The sequence below is a fragment of the Anarhichas minor genome, unplaced genomic scaffold (assembly GCF_050575085.1).
Source record: "Anarhichas minor isolate MPS153535 unplaced genomic scaffold, ASM5057508v1 ptg000023l, whole genome shotgun sequence".
NCBI lineage: Eukaryota > Metazoa > Chordata > Actinopteri > Perciformes > Anarhichadidae > Anarhichas > Anarhichas minor.
The window spans coordinates 3,266,907-3,289,478 of NW_027466469.1; the positions used below are offsets into that span (position 1 = coordinate 3,266,907).

The window sequence follows — 22,572 nt, forward strand, 5'->3', positions numbered from 1 at the left end:
ATTTTTAAAAAATCTAGGCATCAACTGGAGAAATATATGAATACGTTTATGAATAAATAAATATAACTATCAGCCAAGAGACAAAGGCTTACATTTCTGCCGTACAGGTTGTTGTCCTTCAACTTCATGAGGCAAGATTTATTGAGATTAAATATTAAACTGTGCTTAACATCGCTGCCTTACCATAGCAGCCACTGGGAACAGGTAGGGATGGTTGCAGCACTTCTTCAGGTCCATCATAATGTTGAGCAGGGACACTTGGTTCCCTCCACCTTTGGAGTTCAGTGCCTCAAAATTCCGCGTCAAAATAAACTTGTAATATTTCCTGCAGGTCAGAAATCAGATTGAATCAGAAAAATATAAAATAATTGGCTCTTTCAAACGTGATGTGATTAAAAGTCTGGCAGTGCGTGTAATATTCTGACAGTGAAGTACGGATTGCAAGCTAGTGGTTAATTGCATTCAAGCTTTCACAACATGCAAAGTGAAATGATGTTATTTTCCAAAATGGCAGCAGCGTTTCCTGGAAAATCTACTGTTATAAACTGGACCAAATCAGGACTAAATATATTAAAGTGCTTTAACTATTGCACGGGGAACACATTACTGCTGACAGTTAAAGCCTCAATAGCAACAGCATTTCTAATGGTTTTCTTTTTTTTTTCTAATTCTAATATTTAAAAAGCATTAAATAAGTTAAATGTATAGAAACTACTGTAAACAGGAGAAAATGGACATTTTAAGTTTTACCACATGAAACGGAAAGCAGCAATACATTTCTTCGGGTCTTTATTTCCCAGTGCTTACTTCTGCATGGGGCTGAGCTCCACTCTGACAATCAGCTCTGTCTTTGAAGGCATGTTCTTAAAGACGTCCACTTTGAGCCTTCTGAGCATATGAGGGCCGAGCAGGTCGTGGAGCTTCTTGATCTGGTCCTCCTTCGAGATGTCAGCAAACTCCTCCAGGAAGCCTTCGAGGTTACTGCACAGACAAGAGTTAAAAGCAGAGAAGACTGTTTTTTTAATACTCAAGTTTTGTCAACTACATTTTAATTTATATTTATATTCAAACCATAAATTCAAGGAGGATTCGGGGGAGTGATAGAGATAAGAGAGGGAGGACTTACTTGAAGCGCTCTGGGGTGAGGAAGTTAAGCAGGTGGAACAGCTCCTCCAAGTTGTTCTGGAGCGGAGTCCCAGTGAGCAGCAGCTTGTAGTAGATCTTGTACCCGTTGAGGATTCTGAAAAACTGGACAGGACACATTGTACGAGATATGACACACACACCTCAAGTAAGAATACAATGACGCTTGTGAAACTTCCTGCATGTGAAACTCCAATGTTACCTCCAAAATCAGTCCTTTTGTTTCATGGATAAGTTTATGCACAAACATTTCCTCCCCATATCTGTCTGTGTTCCTGCTCCTTTCCTGTTTGTTTTCTTTGTGTCCCTGATAGTATCCATGCTGTTTCAGTGCCAGAAACACCATTTTACCTTTGACTGGTTGTTCTTCAGTCTGTGGGCCTCGTCTACCACCAGGCAGGCCCATGTGATGGAGCCCAGGATGGCTTGATCTATAGTGATCAGCTCGTAGGACGTCAGCAGCACGTGGAACTTGATGGGCGTGTCTTTCTGCAAAGGAAGAACGGCAACAAAATGCATCTGATCGCGACCAATTTAGACGTGGGATTACCTGGCGGAAAGAAATGATTTAGTACTGCAATGTTCGCTGTGGTAGTCCTTGAAGTAATTAAGTAATCGCTAATGATGTTAAGCTGCATGAGGCAGTAAAAATGTATGTTTTTTATGTAACTAGGAATTCATGTGATTTGTTCATTTTAAACAGGGGCCCGGATTCCTTTTGGTTCACCCGCGACTAGCAAACAACCCAATGAACAGTTCGCTCGTCGCAGTCACAAATCTTCAGCACCACGGACAGCGCTATGGATTCATCGATACGCAGCGCTACTGATATTTCAGAGCCATGGTCGGGGGTCATATATTCTAACTTGCATAAACCTCAGTCAGATAAAGTCAGATAAACGAGTCGGGCAGACTAGACCAATATATTCAACTAAACAACCCCTCTGCCCCTTAGCTCTCTCTGCTACTAGGGGATGGAGAGGGGTGGGGGGGGCAGGTTAACAAGGGGCAGTGTTGTATTACTCGAAATCAGTCTCAAGAACACTTTTTGAAGGTCTGGCTCTCGGAGTCAACCACATTAGAAAAGAAAGGAAAATCTCGGTCTGACTTGGTCACCCCCCCTCCCCCTCAAATCGCCGACTGAGCGTCCGGTAGGATGTTAACTACTCAACCCTTCTAGGCTAAAGCAAGGTATTTGAAACCAGTATTCAAACACGGTCTGGTGTGCATGAGGTACCTTCATGCGAAACACTTTGCGTCCCGATTTCACCGCGCCGTCGTCAAAGGTGAACTCGTTCTCCCTGATGACTGCCCGGCTGTCTTTGTCTCCGGTGTAAGTCAACACGTAGAAATCCGGAGCCCACAACTCAAACTCCCTCTCCCAGTTTATGATAGTGGAGAGGGGCGCGCTCACCAGGAAGGGCCCCTTAGAGTGACCCTAGGGGAGAAGGGGGAGGGGAAACATGACACATCACAAGATAAACTTCATGTTTTATCATTTACTTCTCTAAACTTGTTTTATTCTAGGTCAACATTACCATATGTACCGTAAGAATCTTGTAAAATGTGATACATGCTATTGTAACATGGGCATCAAACGAATATGAGGTTCTTGTTCTCCCTCACCTCCTTGTAGAGTGAGTAGAGAAACACGATGGTCTGCACCGTCTTCCCGAGGCCCATCTCATCGGCCAGGATGGTGTCTGTGCCCTGAGCCCAGGAGAACCTCAACCAGTTCAGACCTTCCAGCTGGTATGGGTGCAGCGTTCCCCCCGTGGCGTTAATGTACCACGGCTGGTGCTCAAACTTGATGGTTGGCTGGTGAATACAGGAGTAACATTTAGCCCAATGTAAATAGGAATTATACACGCAGCATAAGAATAAAGATACAGCACCTTCATTGCGCTAAATCATTAGAATTAGTGGCTTTAAGTGCATCTCAACATCCCAACTTACATCTATGATGGGAGCATCAGGAGGGACCTCTCTCTTTGGGTAGTCCTCTTTCAGTTTCTTTCCTTTCCTCACCACCAGGGGGCGTTGGTCCTCCCCTAGTATTTGCTCCCTAGCAAATAATTGCAGGAACATGATGAGCCAAGCAGATCAAAAAAAAAAAGGGGAGGGGGGGCATCAGAGATAGAGGGCAGGGCAGAGGGGAGACACAGCATATGCCTTCTTTATTTGTAAGGACCCGAGGACTCATTCTGCTCGTCCTCCCCCTCATACCCACTCTATAAAATGAGAGGTAAGAGCAGCTATGGTTCAAGTAACTTGTCCATGCTGTTAACCAACCTGTGGTCCCAGTAAGAAGCTTTGTGGCGGTCATACTCTGGGACGTCAAAGTCATCCACCTCCCAGGTGCACTGGTCGTAGGGCAGGTCTCTCCACTTAATCAGGTAATGCACATCGCCATCCTGATCAAAACTGCAGGGAAGAGTAAACATGAACAACAAAAAAAATGAGCGCTTTTAGGCGTTTGAATGGAAGTAAACGATGAAAATTCACCACCTTTTTATGTGGATGTGCAATCAGTTTTGATGGTGGATGTAGACAACTGAAGCAATAAATATCTCGGTGGGTCCTCTATTGACTGAGAAAGCTAAGTTCTTCTGCTCCCAGAGATATATCATTGGGTATGTCGGTGGGACATTGGGTGCCAGTTTCTGACACCCGGAGGGTCCCCGCCGGCCATATCCTCTTGCACTCCCTCCACTGCATTTCTTGGCTCTTACACTTTGGCTAGGAGAACTACTACTAAATATCCTACTCAGCCAAAACACTGTAAAATGTGTCCTCGTCCACAACATCCTCCGCACATTTTTGAGATGCCGTTTTTGCAGTTTGCAGTACAAGCGAAGAAGAACAAGGACGTTCTGTGTTTGAGCGGAATCTGGAACATGCGGATATCCTCGTAAAAAGTGGCAAATTTGTATTGGGACATGACACACATTACACCCAAAATAAGTAACTTATTGTCCTTCCTGCAGTTGAAGCTGCAAAGGGATTACATTTAGAAAGCAACTAATTGCAAAAAAAAGGCAACAAATTTAATGCACGATTCAATTCTAGAGTATATGTCATATAGTTGTGATCGTACTATAAACGAAATATGTCTGGAATACGTACACTGTAAAATCTAATTAGTTAACCTTACTTAAAAAAACCATGCAAACCGATTGCCTTGAAAAAAGCAAGTAAAGTAAGGTACTCATTTCATTCAAGTATAAGTATACTTACACTCGAGTTTCAGTAACTAAAAAAAACAAGTGAAGAGTACTTGAAACTTTACTTAAGATGTACTCTTGACTTAGTAAAGCCTACTCAGAATTACTATTTCAAACAACTAAATAATTTCAAGTGAAATATACTTTGTGTGTATTCCAAGCAACACATTTATTTAAGTCAGGCTAACTTATGTGACATTTACTGCTACTTAATATTTCTCAGTTGTATTTACTTGAACACTAAAATCATTTACTTGGTAAAACCATGCAAACCGATTGCCTTGAAACAACCAAGTTCATGTTACTCGTCTAACTTAAGTATGTCAAACATCCTTTAAACAATAATGAAAAACAGGTTCCATTGTCTTCAAACAATCACATTTACACATAATAAATCAAGGTAGTGACACAGTTCAAAGTTCTAGTATATGATTTTTTTATTTTAACATTAGGATTTGGTTCAGATAAAAACATTTAGTAAAATGTACAATTTGATCATCAAATAGACATGTACTGGAGGTTCTATATTTCACAGAGGAACAACTTTTTCACAATAGCAATTTAAAACACCAAATGCTCAGCTATGTTACACTGCTTTGCCAACTCACTGCTATAGGAGTATTGTGAACAATTGAGTCTGCTGGACTGTTTCCCCCCCCCCATCAGCCTACATATGCCAGCATCAAAATCAGTGATGGTACAGTTATCTGCCATCAATACTTGCCAGCTGTATTATAAATTGGGCTTTATAAAAATAAATGCAATTATAATACTGAAAAAGAAAAATCCAACCCTGATCTTTAACCTAACATACAGTCCTGAAACAACAACGTTAATACTGTAATAGCTATAAAACATTGTTGATAGACCAAACTTGGTAAAGAACCAACGGGCTGACAACTACAAAGTGGCTTCATTCAGTTAGCAGAACAGTATGAAAGAGAAAGGACTCTGGCATTAGATCACACACTTTTTTAACATACACTGGCAGCCTCTGGACATGACTTGCTGATGAATCCATGGGCTAACTATTTGAAACGAGTGCCTTAATATAGTTAACGTAACAAAAAGCAACTGAATCTAATGCCAAACTTCAACACCTTTATAGAGTAATTTACGTTCTAACTATTTTTAAGAGTTTGCAGTTTTGGTGGGAGTTTGTCTTGTGCCAAGCGTCACTCTTTGAATGAAGTTGAAAGTGTTTTTCATGGCTTTAGGGTATTCAGTCCAAGTGTAAAGAAAATGACAACCCAAACAAGAGGCAAAGTGCTTGAGGTAGGTTCAGGAGATCATCCATTACAATACCTTCCTCAACAATGGTGGAAGTAGACACTGGGTCAAGGTGGAGTTGATTTGGAGAGAGGGACATCTTCACTGATGTTCGTCAGCACCCCAACAGATACTTGTGCCCAGGCATCATCCCTGTCAGAATCCTGTGTAAGACCAAACGGAAACAACATTACAACAAGGAAATATAAATTGTCACTGTGTCATATGTCCCGTCTACGCTGCCTTCCAGCCTTGCCCATAACGTTTTCCTTTCACACACCTGCATTTAGTAGTTGTATCCACATTAGTGGGCCTAAAACAGTTTTGACCAGTTTACAGATGTCCAGTAAAGAAGATGAAAGAAATTAAGTATTGAAGTCTTCCTCACACTAAATATTCTTTGCCATCCTCGTTAGATTGTATTAGCTAATGTATTCGAGGGAGAGATATGATCTACCTCTTGTGCATTATACACAACCGGAGATGGCAAGCAGGCTTAGCACCGTTGAGCTGAGCAGTGCAACCCGGTGGCATGGACTGCGAACGGAGTTAGTTCAATATATGGCTGCTTCACCTTATGGGTGAGGCTACCAGCCTAGCTCATGTGAAGCCAGGAAAATACACCTTTATCCATATGCATTAAAAAAAAAATTGTAACAAATTTTTGGGGGGCATTTCTGCATTATTCGACAGCAACAGTAGAGAGACAGAAAAGGCAGGGATGAGAGAGGCGATGACATGCAGCGAAGGCCTCCATCCAAATCAACTTCCGGCCGCTGTGGTTGGGACTCAGCCTTGCTGTGATACGTCTTGAGGCATTATGTTTATCTCAGGATCACCTTGAGGGAATTTCTACAAATTTGGAACAAAGGTCCACTTGGACTCAAGGTCGAAATTTGGTGGTGAAAGATCACAGGTCACCGTGACCTCACAAAACACGTTTCTGGCCATAACTCAATAATTCATATGCTAATTATGACTATTTCACACAAATGTCTGGATAAGATGTAACTATGAGAACTTACAAAGCAGGTGTGGTAGAAGTGACTGGGGTCATCACCAAGTAGAACAGGGAGGCCTCTGAGTACAAGGGTGCACATTGCTGTCACATCTAGTTTCTAGAAGTGGATAATTAACAAAAAAAGTTCAAGATTATGTAACATTCAAATCTGACCATACAAATGTTTGTCAATGTGACAATGAAACAAGTGTCACCAGAATGTTTGTTTGACAGTACGGACTCACCTGTGAATCAATTTGCTGCACAAACTCAGCAGATGTCTCTCCAACACTTCCGTTCTTGGACTTGAAGATTGTGACAAAGTGCGGTGTTTTGTAGTGGTCCACAGCATCAAAAAAGTCATTCTGCAGGTTTGTGGTGGCTCCAGTTAAACTCTGCAAACACCTAGAGCACACAGAAAAAAAATATAGAGTGACTAAATCGGCTTGGACCAATGTGGACATTTTTGAAAACCATTCTGCAAACAAAAACACCCTCACAACTGTTGACATCACTGCAATTGCCAAATTTAAATCAATAGCATACTGCTATTTAGTCACCAGGCTGAGTGACAGGACAAAGTATTGATTGAAAATTGATTTTGATTTAACTTTTGCTTCAGCGAGCTAGTCTATTAATTCTAATAAAATTGTAGCATTAACGCCTTGTCAAAAACTGCTCTACCGCTGATTATAACTCCTTAAGCCTAAATATCCTCCAAATTATAGGCTACTGGCATTTCACCTTTAGTGAACCGGCATCCAGCGTTGACGAAGCAGCTCTTTAAGAGCCCTCAGGCAGTTACCGTGAGCACTTCTTCTGAAAAGGACAAACAATATTTAACTTAAAAGGAAGTTGTACTTATATGTTGTTATTTAGAGACAAATCCCTTGATAAATGCATGCTTTACCGGCATCACAGGAATAAACATTTGATTTTGTTAAACTAATCTTTTTGACACAGGTCAAAGAAGCTAGCTAAGACCACCAATATCCCTGACAGACAAAAGAAATGACTGGGTCATAACGTATACAAGCCTCCTCGATATAATTGTGGGATTTTTTTGTTTTAAGTTACCATAAAATGGAGATTGAGATGATTTCTCCTTCATTATCAGTCTCAGACAGCTTAATGTAGCTGACAGCTCGAGAGGGGGAAGGAAAGGTCGTTCATTTGCGCATTCAGTGAGGCTAAAGAGCGGTGTGCGCGCGCAGCTGCAGCTTTTAAGCACTTTCACTGGAATCGAATTAACGTTGAATGAAGCCGGTGGCTACTCGCGTCCATGTGAAAAACTATGGGTGTGTTGGAAAGACTCTGTTACAACGGCACTAGTCATTAAATACACAGACGTAGCATAGTCTAACCTAACTGTTGCGTTCAGTCCCGTGATATTATCGTTTCCTTCAACCACGCTTTGCATGATATATAAAAACATGTCCGCTAACGTCATACACCCATCACGTGACGTAAAATAATATAACTCCACCGCTAACGAAACAAACAGTACTGTTAAATAGTCTTCTAGTTGTCTACCTAAAGCGGCTGCAAACTGCACGTTTCAACAACACCGTGTTTAACGTCGCTCTCAAAGCACGGTTCATGCTGCATTCACTTGTAACTCGGAATTTCCAAGTTGTAATGTCGTGCGACCTGCGACCAAAATACGTTGGCTGTGTCAACTCGAAGAAAACCGAACAATTAAAATGTACATCGGACTTTCCACTTTCGTTATGGAAAAATTAAAATATGTTTTCATGCGAACCTGGAGCAGTGGTGGGAACAGCTAACGTTAGTCTTTAAGCTACCGCTAAAACATGCCTGAACAAGTTTAGCTAAGCTAATGTGCAGTGACTGTTAGCTAAGTCAGCTAGCGTTGGCTAGTTAACAATTAAAATATGTTTGCAGGCGAACCTGGGGCAGTGGTGGGAAAAGCTAGTCTTTAGGCTACCGCCAAGACATGCCTGAATAAGTCTAGCTAATAGACGAAATGTGCAGTGAGTGTTAGCTAAGTCAGCTAGCGTCGGCTAGTTAACGATTAGCAAGCGTTAGCTCATGCTAGCTAACATTGGCAGCAGTCAGAAACATAAACATTTTACACACAGTTACTGTTTGCTTGATGACTTACCTTAATATTCTCCAAAAGACAAAATGAATCTTCACAAAAGCCAAGTGGTTTGTCTTTCTTGCCTCAGCTACCGAGTCCGCCGATCCACCATCTTGAGCGCACACATGGACTGAATGTGGGCTTCTGCGCATGCTCAGACCTCAGCCGTTTTTTGTTACTTGAGTGTTTGAAGTTAGCTTAACTCCAAACAATAAAGTAAATCGTTTTTTTCCACCCGCAATTAACGCTGACTTAGTAAAATCTAGTAAGAAGTCATGTTTTGGATGACAAAGTAAAGTTAACTAATTAAATGTAAGTCTGGACAACTATTACATTTTACAGTGTACATATGAGTGACATAAATATCTGGAAAACATATAGGAAATACCTTTGTCCCTCACTGCTCTTTTTCTGACATTTTAAACCCCCAGCATCTCCCATATTCTGAAATATGCTGTGCCGAGAGGAATAATCTCCATCAAAGCAAGACGACACCAAGCATGAACCCAACTGAGACCCAGCAAACCATCAAGGCTGTAAAACTACGTTATAAGAAATAAGAGTGTGTGTGTAACTGTGAGCAGCCACCTGTGGTTGATTATCCGGTGCATGACCATCCACTCTGGTTTGATGCCGTAGCGGTAGAAGCGCTCCTCCATCACGGCATACTGGGGGTCTTTGCTCTTCCTCTTCTCGTTGTTGAGCTCCTCCTCACCGGAGCCGTAGTCGAACGGCGGAGGTTGGTCCATGTCGTTCTTGCGCTGGTAGTTCCGATACATGACCGTGTGGTACAGCTCCAGCTGCGCGGCCACAGAGAGAACGAAACAATCAATTCGGCTCAGCAGCACCTCTGGTAAAGTTTTTTTTTGTTTTCTGCGTTATATCACCTATCCACGCCACGGCATTGAGACTGATTTGATTAACTACTTCAAGTTCCAGAATGGATTTGATGAAGGCGAAACAAATTAGAAAAGGAAGGCCGACTTCTCCAGGGCTCAAAACTAAACACGAGCAATTGTTCAGACATCACTAAATGAAATGTCAGCTCGGTTTGAGTGCTCTGAATGGCTTAGTAATTGTGGTTGCAGTTTGAACGGTTTTGAGGTGTGAAACAATGTGCACTTAAAGACTGACAGATAAACAGCTGAAAGAACATGCATTGTGATATTAAACTGCAAAAAGATGGACCAGTGAGAACTCCGTTGGCTCGTTGTGTGCATTAAGAGCTCCCAGGGCCAGAGAGAGCAGAAATGTTAATTTGAGATTAGACCAACTTCTGGTGTCTCACCTGCAGCTCGCTGACCCAGGAGCAGTGCCAGTACGAAAGGCCAGCCCACTTCACGAAGAACTCCCTCTCTGGGTGGCCCTTGAGCGGAGGATTGGTCAGCGGATCGGCCGGCTTGCCGTCGGGGCCGTCGGGTGGTTCAGCTGGCAACGGGGGTTCTCCCCACGTCCAGTGCAGAATCTTTTGGACCTTACCTTTGAGGGGAGGGCACTGAGAAACAAAAGAGAGGTGCTGTGATACATGCAGCTTACTACACATCGTGTCAAAGCAATAATGCTGCAAAAATAATCTCGGTGAAAATAAGGGAGGTTTCAGAGCAGAGCAGGTAAAGTGCATCATTGGGGTCAACACAAACGGTCCCTCAGACGGGTCTAGAAGGCTCACCAGTGGAGTAAGCCTCCATCTCCCTAACCGTCTTAGTTCATGTTGCAGGGGGACGCCCCAGGTGAATGGGGTAAAAAAGATGCTACTAATAGATATCGCAACTTCCCCAGTTGATTAGTTACATTAAGACTATTAGTTTTTCTGAAAATGTATGTTTAAATGTGCAAATGAGGCATTATCTTATCAACTATGTGCTCATTTGCTTATATTTCCACAACAGAAATCGGAGCATTGGATAAAGTCAGGTTCACAATGCTTGTATCATTTTGTTGACATATTTGAGTCGCAGGTTTTTACAGGGGGAATTTTGGATATCTCTTTTTATCACTCCATAAATCACAAAATACTGACAACAGCCGTGAAAAAAAATACATTTTAGCTGTGTGTTAAGGAATAAAATGTCCTATAAATTAGACAAGCCTTCTTTTCCCGGCGCCTGAGACAGTCGTCACTTAAACTTGTCAAAATGAAACATCCATTCCCATCTATGCTCATTTTTACACCAGAATATTTTAGGCTTTTGTTGAGACATTCCACGGGAAATTAACTCTGTTAAATCATCATAATGTGTAGAGTTCAAATATATACGCACTTTGCCAAAAAAATTTACTCTAAATGTTAGAAAAGTTTTACTTGGGAGAAAACAAAAGTGAGTTTAGAAAATGAAGCTCAACAATTTTATCCATTTTTCATATACTTTAAAATCACAGAATGTGGGTATAGGTCTGCACACACGCATACGTTTAAACTGACGCACAGTGATGGCGAACATTTCTCTTTCACACAAATAACATGAAATAGCATCAGGACTGAATTGTGAGCTCACCATGCAGCGTGGACACAACCACTCCCCGTTGGGGATCTCGGGGAGAGGTGGGTTGAGGCAGTGGATGTGATAGGAAGATGGGCAGGTGTCACAACAAAGCAGCTCCCCCCCATCTTTACACAGTCTGCAGAACTCCATGTGGTCATCCTCTTCCTCGCCTGCCGGCTCCTCTTCTTCCTCCTCTTCATCTTTGGCCTCCCACTGGATCCCCTCTTTCTCCTGAGGGACGACAGGTCGAAGCAGATACTGTAAATACCGCTAAGTTGAATTCACTACAAGGACTAATTAATATACATGATATTTACAGATAATTTTTATTGTGATTGTGTTTAATGGAGAGAACAACATTGAAATATTGGGGTAGTGAGACCAAAAGGCTCAATGATCAAAGCTTTGTTGTGTGTTGTGTTGCCTTGAAGTCGTTATCAATTCTGCAGCTTAAAGATACACGTTTTGCCTCTTTGTATGTTTAAAAATTACTCAAATGAAAGAATCTGAGAAAAGTAAAATCCCTCTTGGCTGAATGAATCACAACCAACCGATTTTTAATCAACCAGTGGTCCAGAAGTCGGTTATTTCTGGTCGGTTATTTCGGTCAAACTGAGGTCTCACTCAGTTCATACCTCACTCTCAAATATCCCGCTGCACTTGTGCTGTTTAAACAGAATATTCAGAGTCTTCCCATGAAATTCAAACATGTACAGGTGGAATGTCTTTGGCTACGTTCACACTGCAAGCCTCAGTGCTCAATTCTGATTTATTGCTCAGATCTTTTTGTTGTTTGGCTTAATAATATATATATATATTTTAGTGCTGGGCAAGTTAACGGGTTATTTTCGCGTTAACGCATTCATTAATTAACGCCGACAATTATTTTATCGCGCGTTAATGCATTTTTAAAATATATTATTATTAATTTTTTTTTCTTTTTTTTTTGAAAGACAAGAGACAATACATAGACATAACAACAAGAGGATGACAAGAACAGTGGGATAAAAGCCAGCAAACATCCTATAGTCAGTATAGAAATAAAGAGAGAAGCTGCACCAGCTGTTGCTCTCCCTGGAGACTACTGGACATTGCTGCGGTAAAGTCAGCAGACACTTACATGTTAGTGCACCTATATGCTGAAATTCACGGTAAACGCATTTAAACGGCACAGATCGGGAGCGAGCGAAGGACTTTGAAAGTTAGCGGAAACATTAACGTGAGACAACATCCGGTTTCTTCAGACGAACATCCGGTTTTCAGAATAAGATGCCAACAAAGTATGAATTATATTCACATTAAGTATAAAACATGCTACCTGCATCTCGTGAACCAAATGTTATTGCACTTTTGTTCATATAGCAGTACTTTTAAAATAAAAGCGCGCAATACTTTTGAATTCATTATTGAACTTTGCCATAACAATGCGATTAATCGCAAAAAATCCATGCGATTAATCGCGATTAAATATTTTAATCGTTGCCCAGCACTAATATTTTTAAATGTGGGCAATATTAAATTCCAGTGTGAACTGGTCAAGGTTATTAACTGACCCACTTGCGCAATAACAAAGATGTCACACACGGGCCACTGTCATACAGAAGTAAACACGGATGCCGTTGAAGCACACCTTCACTGTTCCTCCACTGATTACCTCCATCGCAGCTGTCTTCCATGTTTGTGTTCACAGAGAGACTCCGCCTAGAGCAGGGGTCAGCAACCTTAACCAATGAAAAGCTAGCACTAAGTGTGCAAGAGAGTTTTTGGGAAATGCTGAAGTGCCCTCTCATCCGCATGCCAAATTGCCTCTTTCACAGCTATTGGCAGTCGCTCGGCCTTCGCGGGATGGGAAGCGTGCATCATTTGTAACCACAGGGGGTGAGGAAACACAGCTATTTGTTATGTTTATTTCTGAGGAACTGGTAGATTTGGTGATTTCAACTCAAATGTGAATGTTTTCATAACGATGGCCGCCTTAAATGGATCTCTCATGAATAATTACAATGTCCTGATTATCGGAGAAAATTGGGTTTTTCTAAAATGTTGCTACGGCCGTATGGTTGGAATAAAATTGATGATCTATTGAAAATTTAAATGTGGATGTGTTGTGAATTAAAATGAATGTAAACCTCAACGTTGATATGACAGACTGATTAACAACAACATTTTTAGAAGTGAATGAATGAATTCTAAAAGGACTGTTCAGACTGAGGTCGCACTGCAAAAAAATCATAATTAAAAAGGTCAGATTCCATGTGATTTGTGAAATCTGAGTCACATGTGTGCATTAAAACAATTCTGATTTGGGCCACTTTTGCTTGCAGTGTGAACGTAGTCCAGAGCCAGGCTTGTCAAAACTGAGATAAGAACGTCACGTGTGATGTCACTGGTTGTATGAAAAATGATGTTGAAATATCTCAAATACTAAAGTTATAAACCAGTGACACTTCTTTACAAGCCCAATTAGACAACACACGTTTAATTCACATGAAGCACAACTTTAGCAGGTTGTTAACATGCATAAAAAAATACTTTATAACTATATTTTTACGTAAAACATTATGCACTCACACAGTGTGGACAGCTCCATTTGCCCTCGGGGGCCTTCTCCAGCTCAGGGTCCAGGCAGACCAGGTGGTACGCTCTGGGACAGGTGTCACACAGGATGATCTCTCCACCCTGCTGGCAAACCTCACAGTAGTCCTGGTGGTCCGTCTCATAACCGTCGCCGTCTTCCTCTGGAGCGGGTAGAGGAAGAGGTAAATGTGGACAATTCCCACACGCAGAAATGCACCTGAATGCAGCAGTTATCGACAGCAAATTATGTGTAAAGGACTCTTTTAACCCCTCTCCACTGGCTTCCTGTGGATTTTAGAATTACTTTTCAAATGTTGGTGCTCACTTATAGAGCCATAAATGGCCAAACTCCACAGTACATCTTGGACCTTCTGCACACCAAAACCAGAGCCGAGCTCTTACGTCTTCTACCCAGGGTTTACCTCGGACACGGTGTAAGACTTGTGCCTTCCAGTCATTGGCGCCTAAGCTTTGGAATTGTCCCAGCTGTTCAGACAGGCATGCGGTATTTAGTTTTTTAACTTGTGTCTTATGTTTGTTCCCCTTTTATAGTTTTTTCATATTTGTTAAATCATTTTTTTCTTTTAGTTATTACATTTATTTATTTTATTATTCTATTCAATCCATTTTAATTTATTTGATTTATCAATTTTTTTTACAGCAAAGCACTTTGTGACTGGTGTCTGTGAAACGTGCTGTCTGAATAAACTTTGCTTGATTTGCCACGAGTGTGTGGGCAACAGCTGCTGAGAAAGAGCATCTGCCTTCAGAAAACATTCCCAAAACAAATAAAGCTTAAAGAAAATACATTTTAATTTCCTCGTTACCCATAATCAAACAGTCTGGTTCTGAGGGATTTAAATGGGATTTTTGGAGGGATGGGGGAAAACACACACACACACACACAAAACACAGAGCATGGCGTGTGTAGACAGTAAACATACTTTTCCTCTTTTTACGCCCACGTCGGGCTTTTTTCTTGGTGGCGGCCCCCGAGGTATCAGAAAGCACAGAGGCACTGTGGATGCTGATGTCATCAAAGTCTGACTCCTCCGGGAAGTCCTCCTCACTCTGCAAAAGCACACACACAAACACACACACACACACACACACACACAAACTAAAGAGCTCAGAACTACACAAAGAATTTAAATAAACTTTAAAAGTAAGCGCAGTAAACAGTCTGGTCACTTTGATGCCAGTGAAAATAGAGCGTAGTGGAGGAGCTCAGAGGATGAATTAGCAGAGGAAGATGGTGGTGGAAAAAACAACTAGACATACCGAGGAAGCTTTCTTCTTCTTCCCACTCTGGCCCGACTTTGATTTGGTCTTCTTCGGCTTGGGTTTCTTCTTCCCGTCCCTCGCTGTCTTGCTTCTCTTTCTGACGCCTGGTCCTGAGACACACAGGCGCGTTATAACCGGGCCGAATTCTCGCTATTATTCCTGAAAAACAATATGTGTTTCAGTCACGGTTCACCGGCCACTTACCCTTTCCCTCTTTGGTTTTGGCTTTTTTGATTGGCCCCGGCTGAGAGCACGGCTGGCTGCTGCTCACAGGCGTCGGCTGCGCCACGGTAACCATTTCCACGGCGGCGGCCACAGCGGCAGCCACGGCGGTGGCAGATGCGCCTTTGAACGGGTTGTTGGCGCTGAACTCCCGCCACTTGGCCCCTAACACTGTCATCATCTTTGACATGGGGATCTTGGGGTTCTTCTTGGCAATGAGAGGCCTGAGGTAAAACCAGGGGGAGAGGAGACAACAACGGCAGCTTTATTATGTCTCACTTCATTCCTGTTGATGTAATTTCTGCTTCCCTCAGCACTGGAGGGAACTGGGTCTTGATTTCCTGACATCCCACTGCCCCTTAAGATTTGTTCTCCCTGCTTTGATGTGCGTACGTCGTGTTTATGATTTGTCAGGCAACAGCTTGAGGTTTGGCACGCTGGCCTGTGAAAGATAGTGGGTCAGAGCGCCGAGTCCCAGAGCCTCCCGGCTGTCACCGGCATCCAGTAAGCAGCTGACTACTCACAGGGGGCACCGCAGGAGCTCATGCTCCACTTTGTCGGAGCAGAGGCTTAACCGAGGCCAGACAGCCCCAGGTGAGACAGACTCTTTATACCAACAGCCGAGCTTTCGAGCGCAAACACACAACAAAAAAAGAGAGAGCAACGTTTGCTCGTCACACCACTCTCTGGTCTCACCGAGAGGGTTTTTGTTTGGAAGTGTCAGCGAGGGTTTCTGACAGAAGCAGAGCAGTTAACATAAAAGGAAGAAAATCCAGACCCAAAATGAGATGCTTGCCTGAGGAACTGGCTGAAAGCCTTGTAGTTAGTGATGGTTTTGTAGTCGTCCTCGGTGAAGCCGTACTGAACGTCTTCCAGGCCCCACTCGAGCATCAACTGGCCGGATGATTTGGGTTCCTCGGGAAAAACAGATGGGAGGCATCAAAATTATTATGTTAAATAATGTTTCATTAAATGTTCATCTTTATCGCCTAAACCCCTTTCAGGAATGGTTACCCTATTTATGATTGTTGCAATGAATTTAGACAAAGTTCACAAAGACTTCACAACACCACACATACATTCAGCATTGCAACCAACACTGACCTAGAGATTCATTTATTATGTTGTTATAAAAACTTAATTACTTTAAAGGAGCAGTGTGTAGGATTTAGTGTCAGCTAGTGGTGAGGTTGCATATTGCATCCTACTGAATACCCTTCCCTTCCCAAGCTTATCAGAGAACTACGGTGGCCTTCAGGTAACGCAAAAACATGAAAGGCTCTCTCTAGAACCAGCGTTTGGTTTGTCCGTTCTGGGCTACTGTAGAAACATGACAACTCCGTGAAGAGGAACCGCTCCGTATGTAGATCTAAACGTCTCATTCCAAGATAACAAAACACAAACCATTCTTAGTTTCAGGTTATTATACACAAATGAAAACATAGTTATGTATATTTTATTCAATTTCTGCCAATTAATCCCACTAAATCCTATACACTGTTCCTTTAAATCCTCTTTCTTTGCTCGCTGAGCCTGGGCTGTGACAAAACTTCCCCTGACGTTGGAACTTGAAGCCTCCAGTGCACATACGCTGAGAGTTTATTTTTAAGTGGAGCAGGAGACATCTTCTGTCTAGCAGATAAACTTTTGAACCGAACAAGATTTTGCAGATTCTGGATTTTTCAATGAGGAGAGAAAGAGCAGCTGTACTTTTCTTTTGTCTTGAGGGATCTTCTATGTTTCACTTGTACATTCTGCCATGTACTGTACTTTAACAGAAAAGACAGTAATATCAATAGAAATTCAATATGACTCTAAATTTAAGGCATTTTTAGCATGGTGAATAAAGGCCCTATGTCTAAAATACAGTATCCAGTAGAAGACAAGGAGTGACTTGTTTCCGCCTCATGGACCTATAGACTCAGACTCACTTTCATGTTCCCATCATCATCGTCCTCGTCGTCATCTTCCTCATCTCTCTTCTTCTTCCTGGGCTTCTTCTCCTTCTTCTCCTTCGGTTTCTTCTTCTTCTTTTTGGTGGGGCCGTACGTGCTGCTCTCGCTCTCAGAGCCTACCTCTGGACGCTCCCGATCCTCCTCCACCTCCGAGGTCTCATCCAGGTCGCTGTCGACTCTTGGCTGGATTCCTCCCTGAAGGTGTTTCACATGGACAGATCAACATTATGTATACAAATAAGTAAATGCAGGCAATGCGCCTCATGCAGGAAAGAAATTGATTTTGTCAGTGCCCATTGATTTCACCAAAGTAAACCCAAGTTTTCAATTTGAGGAACGTAAAACTTACGTATAAATATCATATAATCATATTTGGATTTCCATATGTTTTACAATAATTATAATGTTTGGATTATTAAAGAAATACTATTGGTCCATTGATCCCAATTAAGACTACAGAGACCCTTCTGAGCGACTTTCTTACTGCTCTTAGATGCTTCTTGATTTCCCGGTGACGCCAGTACTGAAGCTCTGGAAAACGAGATGTTTACTTCGCTCAGGTTTATTTAACAGTACCTCAATTTCACTTCTACTAAAGTGCTTCTTCTTACAGCTTTAGTTATTGGCGGCATCGCCCCGATTCCTCGGGCATGTGCCACATTTGCACACACAACACCTGCCCTGATATAGTGTTTAGGGGGCGTTACCTCTGCCAATAATAAACAATCTGCCACACGCCTCCAAGTTACGATCAAGTGGGTTCCATCATTCAGCACATCTGAGTAAGAGCAGGTTTGGATGGTAAAGAACCTTTGGTGCATCTCAATTTTCTCAATTAAGAGAATATATAGGAGACATTGAAGAGAATGTTGCTGCATGACAGTGCTGGTTGTTTGTCAGCAGCAGGATGTGAGCATATGTGAAGCTTCAGACGGCTTTCACTGATCTCTCTCATTCTCCGGCAGATAGAAATGTGTGCAGCTGCAAAACTATATTTGCGCTGAATGAAATTTCACCCGGACAATCTTCACGTCTTTGATATCGTCAAGAGCTCCTGCCAAAACAGCTATTTTTGTAAATGTAAACAGGTAGAATCTGACTTTGAATCTCGCTTTAGCTCTCTATCTGAAGACGTGACTGTGACTGACTGAAGCGAGCATCAAAGCCAGATTCCTGGGTCTAAACTGAATTCAGTATCTGTATTTTACCACCACAGAAGTAACTCTCTATCTCCAGTTAATAGGTATCCTCTGAGACAGAATTTCATCTCGTGATAAAAATGTGGATAATTAAAATATGAAACTCATTGATGAGGGCACATGAGCATGGCATTAAATCTGCCAGGGTTAGGGATTAAAGCTCCCACAGAGGCCACCCACGCTAAAAACATACGCTGTCAGACTACTATAAAGCACTTTGGATAAAAGCTTCTTCTTGACGGCATTTGCATAAATTAAATTATATCGCTCCAAAGTGTCACTGCTTTACTAATATTATAATTCATCTGGCTGCGATGAAATGTATAAATTGCTACATTACGAGTCAACGGTTAGCGGCGAGTCGATTAGGAGTCGAGGCAGAAGCAGGTTTGCTTTTTACACGCGATCGCGCAACAGAAGTAAACCAACAAACAGAACACCTCCGGCAGTGCAGCCAATCACCGCTCAGAGCCCATTTGTGGACTGAGCTGCCTTTTTAATATGAGACATCTGGAAGGCTGTATGGATTTAACAGTGAGCAGGTGTTGTTTGTGTGATGGAGAGTGTTGCATATGAGCAAATTCACTGGTGCGTGCTCATGATTGAATGAGGAGGGGAGGGAAAAGTAGCTGGTGTTTCTCTCAGTGTGCACTTCTCAATTACTCATTTATGTGTGCAGTATGTTTGTGCATATATACACATTTTTCTGTATCTTCCTTTGATCTCAAGAATCATTTTTGTGGGGTCAGTATTTTTTGTGTTTTAATAATTTCTTTTAAAAAATGCAGGTTTCTTTGTGCGTCTTTCTTTCCCTTCCGTGTAAAAACGTGTTTTTGTGTATTCCTTTCATATACAGTATATATATATGTGTGTACATGTACAATATGTATGTGTCTGTGTGTGGACATGTGTGTGTGTGTGCAGAGTGAATTAGTGCACAGCAGCTTCGTGCTCTGCTCGCTGCCTGTTGCTCAGCAGGCCCGTGTGGATCCATGGAGAGACTTACAGGCGTTTTGCTCTGCAGCGCAGTGGAAAGGCTCACGTTGCCGCAGCGCCCGCCAACCCCACCAGCAGCCTGGCTGTGTTGCCATGGTGACCAAATTTGAGCAGTGTCTGGCTCGCTCTCTCTCTCTCTCTATAACCACCCCCCCCCCCCCCCCCCCCGCACGCCTTCCTTCTCTCTCACTTTCTCTCTTTCACATCTCACATGCCCCCCACCCCCCCTCCAGTATTTTCTCTCTCACTCTCTCTCTCTCTTTACAGCTCCCCCTTTCTTTCTTTCTCTCTCTCACTCTTTCATTCTATCCTGCCACCCCCCCCCTCCCCAATCTATCACAGTGGCAGCCAATGGAACGGCGCCATCCAATCAGACACGTTTGCATAACAAGCTTGTTATGCAGAGGCCTGTGGTTGCAGCGCTGGTGCTCCGGCACCCGTCTAGACAAATCTCATTTATGCATAAGAAGAAGGAGAGAGAGAGAGAGAGAGAGAGAGAGAGAGAGAGAGAAAGTAAATTGAAGATAGTGGATGGGGGATGGGAGTGGGGGTGGAGATGGAGGAGGGAAAAGCAAAGAAGCAGAACCGCCGTTGAGAGCGACTGCAAAGACGAGTTGGAGCTGTGCAACAGCCTCGCCGTGGCCCAGAGTTCAATGTTGCGCACACATCACAGGACCGGAGAGAGACACTGGGAGCAACAAAGAGGGTGATTCTACTTTTAGAGGGCAGAAAATCAGATGAGTGCTGATAGCGGAATCAAATTAGATGCTTCCCCCCATAATGGCTCTGCCTCGGGGGAGATTGCCGAGGACTCGCGCGGAAAATGAGCGAAGACGTGGATATTCAATAAAATCGAGTTCAGCGAGAATAAAAACACGGCTGTAAAAACACTTTACGGCTCCAAACCAACAGCCTCCCCTTCACAGCAACGGCCCTCTGTTGACCCACAATCCTTGAGAGGATACTGAACTTATAAAAACAAGAGAGAGGCTCATCTTAAAACCGGTTGTATTTCAGCAAAAAATATTAAAGCTGCAAGCGGCTCCTTCACAGCTTCATGGATGTTTTATTGCGGCCAAACGGCAGCCTCTTCTTTCGTCAATAAAATTAACTGTCTTCTATAAACTTCTAGTCCCGTGATTTAGTCATCTTTTTTTTTTTGTTGTTAAAAGGGAGACAACATCCCTTCATTTCCACATAGTTCCTTTGTTTCACTGCAGATGAGAGAAAGAGGGGGAAAGCACGTCCCTCCCATGGCTACCATTGCTCCCACCAGCGGCTCTGACCTGAGACTGGGATGTGCCACTGACAGTCTCTGACCCCAATTGACTTTTGGCCCCTGTCTGACACCGTCCTTTGGGGAGTGATTGGAAGTGAATTACAGCAGCAGCGGTTCCCTCAGTGGGAAAGAAGGAGAGAAAGAAAGAATGACAGGGAGGGAAAAAAAGAAAGAAAGAGATTCGCAGTTCCTGTGACGCAAAGGCAGCAAGAAAAGCAGCGGCATCACGATCAAGGCGAAGTGAGGTGATGCATGTGAGAGGAGAGGGAAGAAAGAGGAGAATACAGAGCAGAGTCTGAGGGGGAGAGAGAGAGAGAGGGAGGGAGGAGAGTGTCAGAGGGAGTCCCCCCCTCATTAGCTCAGTGAGACCCAGAGCTCAGTGTTTATCACAAGCAGCCAAAGGGCCGGGTGGCAGCCTGGCCAGCCAAAGCTCCTCACAGCACTGCTGGCATCTCCAGCCAGCAGAGGGGAACATCCTGGCTATGTCACCGACACTGTTCAAGCCGCCGCCAACACAGGCGCGAAAATGCAGTGGACTGGGAATACAATGAATTCCTTTAATCATTAAATAAAAAAACCTCTTATAGCCGCAGAGTTTGCAAGTAAATGCAAACGAGACTTTTACCTGCTACGTCACAGCTGGCTTCATGCTGCCTTTGTTCGAACATAACGTCCGAGTGTTGCCCATGATGATAAACGCACTCACCCAAAAAAAACTGGTGTTACAACAAATTCTGAAACTCCTCAAAATCTATGACCTGATTCTGAGGTTAGGATTCAAGTTAGTTAGGAGTTGACTGTTTGGGGGTAGGCCACATTTGTTGGGTTCACGTTAACACAAGGGGAATCACAAATCAATGGGAAATAGAGTTCAACACAAGAAGTCGGCCACAGAATATGGTGTGGCACCGGCCTAAAATCTATCATTGACCTCATTTTCAGCTGTAGCAGGGAGCTGGAGGTTGTTTTTTTTGTAAAAATAAAAAGCTAAAATAAACACACTGCATGCTTCTTGCCCAACACCAAATGGCACACAGACAAAGTTAGCAACAAACCAGATGTTTCCCTCAGCTGAACTCTCAAGTGCAACTTCTACACCAAAGTCGGAGACCAAAACCGAGCTAAAAGAATAATATATGAACTCAATAATGAACTTTGGTTTGTTGAGTGGCCTGAAACACAGCTGCCAATGAATTACTGATGCTGTCTGTCCTCTACTTGTTTGCTAACATATTCACAATAGTATATGTCAGATTAATGCGGCATTAAAGCAACACTTGATGGTAAGCAATGCAACACACCCTTGCTCAATTCAATCAATTAAGACCTTTTCACAGCGGGGGCCTTTTTTGCGTGCGATTAATCTGCACATCAAAGCGGAAAAGCAACATCATTTATTCCGGAACAAGGTAGATTTTCATGAGCTTTCGCACCGTGAATAAAGGCATCAACCAACAACGTTGTGCCGAACGTAAATATAAAAAATGTACACTATAGTGTACAACAACAGAGAGGCTTTGTAGTGCCAACCAAGACGGCAAACATTATTACTCCTTTCAACCTTGGCAAAGGCAGCGCAGACTAGATCCACTCCTTCTGTTCTTACCTTTCATAATAAAAGCACCAGACACTGTTTATCAGAGGGAACTCAAATTCATTCAGATCATTAAGCCAAAAGGAAGCTAACAAAGTAAAGTAGCTTACAGCAGCTTCGGCTATACAACAGACGGACTGCCAGACTCTGCTCCGGGTCAATAGAAATGGGAATATGCACAAATCTATTTCATCATTTTACAGAAAAAGCGCTGCAACCGTCGCAAATTCAAAAATGCTGCCG

At 42.8% G+C, this 22,572-nt stretch overlaps 1 protein-coding gene and 1 long non-coding RNA gene across 2 annotated transcripts in view; both read right to left on the minus strand.

Annotated features, from left to right (window-relative positions):
- The window catches only part of chd5 (chromodomain helicase DNA binding protein 5), a 48,940-nt gene that overhangs the window by 15,845 nt on the left and 10,523 nt on the right, over positions 1 to 22,572 (minus strand). Inside the window, exons 3-19 of the mRNA XM_076096849.1 lie at positions 17,238 to 17,456; positions 16,103 to 16,221; positions 15,289 to 15,530; positions 15,082 to 15,194; positions 14,745 to 14,871; positions 13,795 to 13,961; positions 11,236 to 11,454; positions 10,029 to 10,235; positions 9,329 to 9,540; positions 3,436 to 3,567; positions 3,100 to 3,208; positions 2,770 to 2,961; positions 2,381 to 2,581; positions 1,495 to 1,632; positions 1,127 to 1,248; positions 808 to 981; positions 184 to 325 (exon numbers count right to left, since the gene is read on the minus strand). Coding sequence (XP_075952964.1) covers positions 184 to 325; positions 808 to 981; positions 1,127 to 1,248; positions 1,495 to 1,632; positions 2,381 to 2,581; positions 2,770 to 2,961; positions 3,100 to 3,208; positions 3,436 to 3,567; positions 9,329 to 9,540; positions 10,029 to 10,235; positions 11,236 to 11,454; positions 13,795 to 13,961; positions 14,745 to 14,871; positions 15,082 to 15,194; positions 15,289 to 15,530; positions 16,103 to 16,221; positions 17,238 to 17,456 — 2,835 coding nt within the window. The remainder of the gene's footprint in view (positions 1 to 183; positions 326 to 807; positions 982 to 1,126; positions 1,249 to 1,494; positions 1,633 to 2,380; positions 2,582 to 2,769; positions 2,962 to 3,099; positions 3,209 to 3,435; positions 3,568 to 9,328; positions 9,541 to 10,028; positions 10,236 to 11,235; positions 11,455 to 13,794; positions 13,962 to 14,744; positions 14,872 to 15,081; positions 15,195 to 15,288; positions 15,531 to 16,102; positions 16,222 to 17,237; positions 17,457 to 22,572) is intronic.
- On the minus strand, positions 6,923 to 8,857 carry LOC142955357 (uncharacterized). Its single transcript, XR_012955841.1, has 3 exons — positions 8,762 to 8,857; positions 7,381 to 7,455; positions 6,923 to 7,041 (listed from the first exon to the last, which is right to left on the minus strand). It is a non-coding gene; the product is annotated as an uncharacterized LOC142955357 (long non-coding RNA).